At 28.1% G+C, this 10,022-nt stretch overlaps 2 protein-coding genes and 1 pseudogene across 2 annotated transcripts in view; all 3 read right to left on the bottom strand.

Annotated features, from left to right (window-relative positions):
- LOC108752374 (odorant receptor 4-like) overlaps positions 1–1,932 on the bottom strand; it is a 2,487-nt gene extending 555 nt beyond the window's left edge. The window contains exons 1-6 of the mRNA XM_018493176.1: positions 1,866–1,932; positions 1,676–1,817; positions 1,238–1,583; positions 756–992; positions 425–538; positions 140–295 (exon numbers count right to left, since the gene is read on the bottom strand). Of these exons, the coding sequence (XP_018348678.1) occupies positions 140–295; positions 425–538; positions 756–992; positions 1,238–1,583; positions 1,676–1,817; positions 1,866–1,932 (1,062 nt within the window). The remainder of the gene's footprint in view (positions 1–139; positions 296–424; positions 539–755; positions 993–1,237; positions 1,584–1,675; positions 1,818–1,865) is intronic.
- Positions 1,933–4,482: 2,550 nt separating this feature from the next.
- LOC108752375 lies at positions 4,483–8,381 on the bottom strand (annotated as a pseudogene).
- Positions 8,382–9,543: 1,162 nt separating this feature from the next.
- The window catches only part of LOC108752376 (odorant receptor 4-like), a 2,448-nt gene continuing 1,969 nt past the window's right edge, over positions 9,544–10,022 (bottom strand). Inside the window, exon 6 of the mRNA XM_018493178.1 lies at positions 9,544–9,594. Coding sequence (XP_018348680.1) covers positions 9,544–9,594 — 51 coding nt within the window. The remainder of the gene's footprint in view (positions 9,595–10,022) is intronic.

The raw sequence follows: 10,022 nt of genomic DNA on the forward strand, positions 1-10,022 counted from the left end.
AACTGGATAGTTTCTATCTCTCTCTGAACAATAATAATATATTCGCTGATGGATAACAAATATATTATAGGTATCTATATTATTGTATATAAAAAAATTAAAAATTTGTTTTTCTTTAATTGTTACACATATATCTTACATTTGTAAAGCACTCAAAGGAAAGAACTGTCATCTTGCCCGCCGTAAGCTTCAATTGTCTTTGAGATCTTAAAATTATAAATAATAGAACACGACTATCCTTAGCTTTCATATCGTACCAAGTAGAATTGTACGCTGCATTTCCGATCGCTTTGCTCTAAGAAGATAGAAATAATAAAAATAGAAATCTTTTAGTATTTCTCTCTATAATATTGATAACAATACCACAAAATGTTAAATTATCTATACAACCACATTGCAATCACAATAATCTTCCGTTACTAACCTTATTATTCAGATATTCTCCAGCGAAGCAAAATATAAACGCTTCGAGATTCGTTACAGCGTAAAATAAAAGAGATCTCATTATTTGTTCATTGGCATCGGGACTGCCGATTGCCTACAATGTTGATATAGAATGAAAATAACACGTATTCAACACACGCGCGCGCGGACAGTTATTTCAATTTATTATAAATAGTGATTTATAATAAGTTAAATAATGCGATATAATATAAATAAGCACCAGAAAACATTGTATAAAAAATTAGCTAATGCAATTGATTCTAAGGTTAAATGTGTATTTTTATATATGAAATTTAAATAATTTTACTTACAGTTACAATAAGAAATGCTAATGAGCAAATCATTACTATATTTGATGTGAATTGAAGCAAAGCGATATATGTATAGAGATTTTCAACGTTTTCCGAAAGATTGATAATTTTTTGATGCTTTTGAATAATTTTTGTCGTGACAGTAATGAACGAATCATGCTTGTACTCGATTTCTTTGGATCCAAGTTTCGACAACCAACAAAGCAGAATGTTTATTTGACTACCCACGTGTAGAGTCTACTAATAAAAATTCTGTTATTTTGGACCATGTGATTACAATTATTTGTTATACTTCTAAATATGAAAAATATTGTTATGAGAAATGAATACAATAAACTACACGAGAATGAATTAACCTGATGAATATTTTATTTTCGAATTTATCGTAATATTTATGAAAATGATTTATAATGGGCTATTAATTACAAATACAATATAATTATATTTTGCTTATGATACTTGCATATGTAGGTGCAGGTTACCAGAGTTAGAAACAGAGCGTTGAATAAACCAGCTCCCCAACTGCACACCATCACGAAAACGAACTGCGTAACTAATATTAGACTGTACTTGCGTTGCGTGTCTATAACGAAGGGATATTCCATTTTCATCATGAGAGGGAGTTCAACCGTTCGATCGGTGACGTCGGCATCGGTCAGAAGGATACCAATGACATATGAAAACGCGGCGATTGTATGAAGAATAATTAATCCATTACAAATACGACTCGATAGTTTCGTTTTGTCTTCCGTTTCGCGTAACGCAACGCCATCGTTATTACAATCGTTCCAGTCTTCCGCCATCGTTGTCAAGATTTCTACAAATTTTCTATAAACAATCGGATATTTTAGAACGGTTGCAGCGTATTTTTACGTTATTTTTTTAACAAAATTTTTATTATTTAATTAATTATCGCTTACCGTTGTTTCAACGAGAAAATAATAAGTTTAACGGTTAGTTTTACATGCGCCAAAAAGCTACTCAGACAGTCCATCAAGTCGAAAAGATTGTCAAAATGAAAGTGCGTTACAAAATACGTGTAGTGGAAAAATTGATTAATTGCTAGCGTAATCATCCAAAACACTCTGTAGAGTATAACGCATGATATACCTGGCCAGACACCGAACATGGTGAGCATAAGTTCTACTGTGCGATTGATCGTATGATTATTCTTCATAACTTCTTATTCTTTTTTCTGCAGTTGTCTATGTAGAAGTCACAGTGCATCAAAATCTAGAAATACTCTCAATGTATAAGAAACATGTGTGTTCTGGCTGAAATTATGTTCTCCACGGCTTGATGGACGTTGTAGAAAATTTGCGTGAAGACTGGAATTCTAAGAACGACATAAAGCGAACAGCCCTTGGGAGATTAACCAATGATGATTGTTCATTGAATATTTTTATTATACTGCGTACGCACGAAGAAGCAATTTCTTGTACGTAATTTAAAAAAAGGGAATGATCAGAGTCGTCTCACGTTTTGTTTAATGCAGACGATGTACTCGCGAATAATTTGCATAAATATGTAATGATATGTAGTAATCTATACGATGTATATACCTCTGTTATCAAGACGCAATCTTTGGAAAGTCTTAAGATCTAAAGGACAAAAAAGACATTTGAGAGAAAAATATAAAGAAATTGGCCAGGTAATTGTGCACAAAATATTATTTAGTCATAAAGTCTTAACTTCTCACAAACAATCATCTTTCAAGAAAGAAAACCACTTGTCGATGAATATTTTTCACGTAAGACAGTTACTGCGCATACGTAACTTATTTGCTTTAATAATTCAGAGTACCGTATGAAACGTCACGGATTGTAGGTCACGTAATACGATTGCACATTGAAATCAAACTTGCTCTAAAGTCTCGATAAAATTAAAAATATAGAAGTATACGGCAATAAGAAATAAAATAAAATTATTAAGTATTATAAATGTGAATTACTCGATGGTACGATTCTTTGAACTTTTATTACTTGTAACCTATCTTTCTCACATAAATAAAAAGAAGCTGCAATGTTGCTGAAATGTTTCAAAACATCTTTTACTTACAGAGAATACTCATCATTATTACTTATCGTATTCAGTATAAAACTGATACAACATATAATCAAGTTATTTGACACAAACAGAATCAACGCAATATCGGAATATAAATTTTCAATACTTTTTGAAAAGATAATAATACTCTGATGTTTTTAAATTATTTTCCTTATTATTGCTAGATTCAGCTTGTGTCCATTTTCCTCTGAAATGATTTTTGTGAATTATTTACCGAAAATCTTGATTTGGCCAGTTAAATGTAATACCTAAAAGATTTCGAGAGTATAATTTTATCTTAATTATATATAATCGTAGTAATTTTATAATTCCAGAGAACGATATACTACTTAAGATGGACGCAACAATTAAATTAAAAATTTTTTAAACAATACTTTTCAAGACAATTTCAACTTACCAAGACAGAGAAGAACGTTTAGCATGACAATAGTGCAACCACATAGCACTGTGCGAAAGAATTTTGTAACTAATACCAATCTATAAACAAATTGTGTATTACTATTGAATAAAAAGTCCATGTTTAAAATAAGCGTTAACATAGATATGTCAACGTCTTTTAGATTACTTGTATCAAAAGTGAAAACGCTAGCGGTATATAATGTTATGGCTATCTAGAAGATATCGAAGATACGTTTTAGCGAAATTCTGCGATAGAATGGCTTTATTTGTTCTCGCATGTATACTAAAATCAGCAGCGTTATTTTTTTTCCAGTCACAACAATTTTGTTCCATTATCGTGATAATCGCCATCATTAAAATATTGTCGAATGTTCTATAAGTGATTTTATCAATTATCACAACACAATAGTAAAAAAAAATATTAATTTTCTAGAGTTACTATATGTGCAGAAATAATATAATTTGTATAATATTGTACATAAATAATGTGATTAAAAATAATATGTCTTTCTTTATAAAAATATAACTAATATATTTCTAGCATTTATTATAAATAGCTATTTCTGTCTTACCGCTGATTGAACCAGAAAATGATGAATTTAGAAGAAAATTAGCTCAATTTCAAGATTGCACTTAAACCATTCATCAAATTGGAGAGATCGACAATGTGTAAGTGCAAAATAATATCGTAATGATTGTATAACCACGAGTGCAATTGTCCAAAACAGTCTACAAGATGAAATGTATGGTAAACCTGGTCAAACACCTGCGAAGCAGAATTTTTACGGTTTAGTTGATAGTGCTTGAAGGTGTTTATGTCATATTCTTCGTTTTGCGAAGCGTAATTTTTACAATTTGGTTAATTGTGCTTGTAGGTGTTTGTGTCATATTCTTCGTTTTTAATTTGTTATAATATATTTCAACTTGTTACATATGTAATTATTTAATTATTTTTTAAATACTTTTTCTAAAAATGGAAATGTATGTAAAACTGGACATGGAGACACAAGTCACGAATCGAATTGCTACAATTAATTTAATTTCAAAATTAACTAAAGATATTATTGACTTAAAATATTGATATGACATAATATAATATAGTATAATATGATTATTTTACAATTCTTAAGAAATAGAAGGTAACTAAGGAAATCTAAGGTACTGTGATCACATTAAAAATTGATTTATTTTATAATTCTCTGTAGATTATTATGATTTTAGAATATTCTAAATTATACTACTATTTATACTACGAAAATATTTATGCAATATATGCTTTACGACTATTATATAATATAAAAATCTTCAAGTATGCGACGTTTATTGCATAGCCAGCAGTAGACAAATATGATCTTGATGCTTTCATGATCTATAATAAAATATTTGTTAGATATAAAATATTAATTGGAAATTAATATTTTAGAAGATTATGATTTTGTCGCCAAGAAAAATGCGTCTTAAGTATTGGTATAAAACATTTAAAAAACTTAATGGATTGGCAGAAAAAAATTTACGTAAACAAAAAGTAAATTTTACATAGCAAATATCCTGATGCAAATGTTAGTGTCAACCGGGGTAACTGTGACGGCGAAGTAATTGCGACGATGCTTAGTTTTATGCACTAAAATTCAAAAAGACTTTATATTTTGTATTATTTCATGTTGAACGATGATTTGACTTTAAATTGACACAAGTTTTCCTAAGTACAAAAATTTTATTATATTTTATAATAATTATTGAATTCATAAAGTGTTGTAAAAAAGTTAAGTTATCAAAGTTTGCAGATATCTATTCAAAGTTAATTCTTTTTCAGATAAAGCCATTTTAAATACGATATTCATTAGTTTAAGATTACTATGATTCTAAATTAATGTTTTGACAAAGTTATAGTACAATTAATAGTATAGGTATACAATTTTTTAATTAAATATGACAATTAGCCTATTGTCAATTCAATGTATGAGGTAATTGTGATAATAAGTATCAGGGAAACCATGATGCTTTGCGCGCGATTGCACTATGTAATAGCTTGCCTGTTATCACGAATGCGATGCTTTGAAACATTGATAATTGTGCGTCTATCAATAATTTTACGTAAGTACAATTTAAACATCATACTTTAGATAATTAGCACTATATTTATACAACAATAATATACATGCGTAATCCATTTTTATTACTAAATGAACATTAATTCTATGTCAATAATTTCTAATAATTTTGAGGTTATAAGTAAGAAAACAAATTTTAAACATATCTTCTTGTTATTTTTCCTTAACTCTCAACGTCATTTTTCCTTACTTTCAATCTTATATAAAATATATAATTTTGTGATGTATTATAAAGTTTATTAGCAAATATTTAATTATTTTACAGATTATGCCACGGAACTATATTCAGAAGGGAAAGTTTTATTTAGAAATTGGGAAAGTCTTATTGCGATAAGAAAAATATTCATATATTTTTGATTATCTATATATAAAGAACAAAAAGATATTTAAATGTTAAATGTTAAAAAGACATGTTTATTTTTAATGATCATATATATTTTAATAATAAAAATGAATATCGTTTGCATTTTGTAATTATTAATGCTTCTTTATTCATTCCTTAACAGATTTGATTCACATCTCAATAATCGTCATTGTCACAATCATTTTTTTAGACCGTTACATATTTACTTCGCAATATGGCGTAATATGTGATTTTTTAAGAGCATAACAAATTTTTTTTTTTTTATAATACATTAACAAGAAATAATTTTGGTTATTAATATTTTTCTATTAATAATAGAGAACATTTAAAATAATTATTCATATAAGAATTAAATACAAATAATAAAAATTAAGAAAATTTCACGTTGTTGAATTTCAACTTCGAGTTCTTTCATCACAATTATTCAGGTAGACTTTATGTATACAATTATTTTTCAAAATTATTTTGTGTGCTACATACAAGTCTTACAGTTGTAAAAGATTCTAAGGAGAGATCCATTATTTTTTAAACTTGTAAATGTCAATTGCTTTTGCGCTCTTAATATCACGAATATTAAACTATAGCTGTTTTTAGGCTTCATTTCGTACCAAGCGGAATTATATGCCGCAGCTCTACTCTAAAAAGTTGATAATTGTTAAAAAAGATTGCCCTAATATATATTATAATTTCTTTTTTAACAATCTCAAAATAACCGTTATTGATTATTGTCATAATTATTTCCTCATGCTTAACCTTGTTTTTCATATATTCTCCTGTGTAGTAAAATATAAATGCTTCGAGATTCGTTACGATGTAAAATAAAAGAGATCTTACTATGTGCTCTGTCTCATCGAGACTGCCTGCAATAGTAAAGTAGCAATTATTAAATACGTTACAAAATTATGAATAGATTTCTTCGTCACTTTAACTAATCGCAAAAAGATTATTTTGCAATAAAAATTTACGTAATTTTATAAAATGCAATATTTATTATTATGTGTAATACTTAATGTTTTCACTCGCCGTTACAATGAGAAATCCCAAAGAGCAAATCAGGACACTGTTCGTTGTAAATTGCACTAACGCGACGTATGTATATAAATCTTCAATGTATTCCAAAAAATTAATAACTCTTTGATGCTTGCGAATCATTCTGGTTGTCATTACCGCGACAGACTCGTATCCTTCACTTTCTCGTAGCACAAGTTTATTTAACCAGCATAGAATATCCATCTGATCACCTACACGTAAAGTTTAAAAATAAAAATCATACATTGTGTCTATCTATCAAGTTAATATATTAAATAACGAAAAATATATTGTTTAAGACAATATTGATTAGCAATTATTTTTATAATTATTGATATGTATTACTTATGAGAAGTATATTTCGCAAGCGCTGCAACTTACCAAAGTTAAAAGCAAGACATTCAATATACCCGTTCCACAGCTGCACAAGATGAGATGCACGAATTGCATGGTCAAGAGTATTTTATACGCGCGTTTTGTGTTTATGTTGACAGAAAGCTCCATCTTTTTAAGAGAAGAGATAGTTCGAATTGCTCGGTGACGTCGACATCAGCCAAGAGAAGGCCAATACCATATCCAACAATACTTACGAAGAGTGAACATAGCATTAGTGATACGATTCGATAATTTGACTTTGCACGCCGTTTCGCACATATTGATGTTACTGCCAGTGTAATCGTTCTAGTCTTTTGCCATCATCATTAAGATTTCAAAGAATTTTCTACAAATTATTAATTTGATTATTCTGCCGGCTATGGGAAAAATGTAACAAAAGCTTGTGAATTAGAGAAGTATATAGTACTATTGTGTATAAAGTACTATTGCATAAATTTAATTATGTAAACGAATTTTTATTTATTTGTATTACTTTATTTGTACTATTTTCTTTAAATAATATTTTAATTTTCCAATTTTTTTTATATTTTCACAAAATAAAATGTTTACAAAATTCGTTTACGCATTTCGTCAGAAATTAAAAAAAAAACAAATATTTGTATATAACATGATATAATGATTGTTAAATATTTTATTTATTTATTTATCTAAATATATACATATATATATTGATTATAATAAATATAGAAGTCAATAACAGAAAATAATCGAATTAATTTTGAGTAATATACAAGGTGTTCTAAAATTCGTACATTCTGAGTACAGGACATGATACTTTATGCTAAAACACACAACTTTTTCCGTTTGCAAAATTGTGTCTGACAAGTATAATAGTTTTTGCAGAAGAGCAGTTTGAAGGTATACGAGTAAACGCAAAAATTATTTATCGAATGTAATTTTACTGTTAAAAAAAGTTATTTATTTTAGCATAAAAAACAAGTTTTTCCTTTATCAAAATTGTGTCCGATAAATAGTTTTTGCAGATGAGCAGGTTGAAGTTAACAAATAATCAAAAATTATTTATCGGACGCAATTCTGCTAAAGGAAAAAGTTGTTTGTTTTAGCATAAAATATCATGTTCTGTATTACAATTGCGCGAATTTTGGGACACCTTGTATATGTAAATTATTTACTGTGTGGCATATATACTTACCGTTAATTTAGCCAGAATATACTCAATTTAGTTGTCAATTTTGCTTGTGCTAAGAAATTACTGAAACAGTCCATCAAGCCAAAAAGATCGTTAGAATGCAAATGCATTAAAAGACAACGGTAGTGACAAATATTATCTATTACTAATACAATAATCCAATATGTCTTGCAGATTATAACACACGTTGTGCTTGGCCATATACAGCACAGGGTGAGCATAACTTTAACATATGATTAATTGTACTTTTACGCGTCATAATCCCTTTCTCTTTGCTTTCGTTTTTACGCGGTGAGTTTATATTTACATAGAACAGACGCTTTTTCAGGAAGGAAAAAGAACTGTGTTTCCTCTTCTTCTATTTTTTTCTCTTATTCAATATTTAATATTTCCCACTCAATATTTTCTAATGAGAATTTTTTTTTTATATTCTAAAATAACTTTATAAAGACTGAGAAGTCCTTTGAGATCATGAAATGGGCGCTTTCTGCTATTATCGGCCAATGAGAGTACATATCTCATTAAATATTTTCATCATGCAACCCTCGCGCATACACTTACCGTAACTTTTCACAATGTCGATATAAGAAGAAAGAGAATACGTAGGTTCATTTCTCCTTCCCTTAGATACTGGTAATGTAATCGCATATTATACAGTTTAAATATGCAATAATTCGTACGAACATGAACGCGATGACGCATGCATCTGATAGTCAGTCGCACTTCAACGTACATTCTGGAAAAGTTTTGAAATTTATGCTTCAAAGCAGCAAAGTAACTAAAGTGCAGTTCTAATATATAAGTACTTTTAAATGCACAAAGCAGTTTGCAGCGTATCTGTGTACGCTGATGTTTTACAAAAAATCAACAAGTGTATGAACTGCATACGTCTCACACCAAATAATTGGTGTGAAAATGGTATACAATATAGTGTTTCTGTATACGACAGTATGAAGGACTGAGCAGTTGTGTGTTCTAAATAGAAACCATATCAGAACACATAATATTTTTCACACTAACGAAAGAAATATTATGATTTCAGTGTTACTGAATTTTTTATATATACATTTAATAATTATATTGCAGTGGTATAAAAATATATATTTAGAAAATGTTTACTATGTATATATTAATATATATTTATATGTACATGTACATTATGTTCTAATTTTTCTAATTAAAAACGTCGATATTTATTTCATCATTTGGTTTGTTACTTTAGGCAACTGTCACATAAGGAATAAGTTACATAAAAGATACTTTATGCGACGTTTATTTCATTGCCAGTAATACCGATAAATACGATCCTGAAGCTTTCATAATCTATAACAATGTTAATACCATCAGTGATAAAGAAAAATGTATATGTATTATTATCATACATATTGTTGTTTTATTTCAATAGATATACAACTCAGAAATGTGATTTACGAGTTATTATGAATAAGTTTAGTAAACATTGTGCTATCATTTATTAAGAGTGATCTAACTTGACATCATTAAAAAAAAATTATCAAAATTGTTACAATTCAGAAAGGAAGGATTTTTAAACGTTGTGAAAATTACAACAGTAAAAAATTATAGAAAATATAATTTAATACAAAAAAGTTGATTAAAAGTATATACTCTTTTTACCGATATGATATGATTAGTTAATAATTTTCTGTCAAATTAAAAAATATTTCCTTTTAAAAAAATTAATTTCTTGATACATATGTTTTACTTTTGATGCAAAAAAGAGATATATATAT

The sequence above is a fragment of the Trachymyrmex septentrionalis genome, unplaced genomic scaffold (assembly GCF_001594115.1).
Source record: "Trachymyrmex septentrionalis isolate Tsep2-gDNA-1 unplaced genomic scaffold, Tsep1.0 scaffold60, whole genome shotgun sequence".
NCBI classification, from domain to species: Eukaryota; Metazoa; Arthropoda; class Insecta; order Hymenoptera; family Formicidae; genus Trachymyrmex; species Trachymyrmex septentrionalis.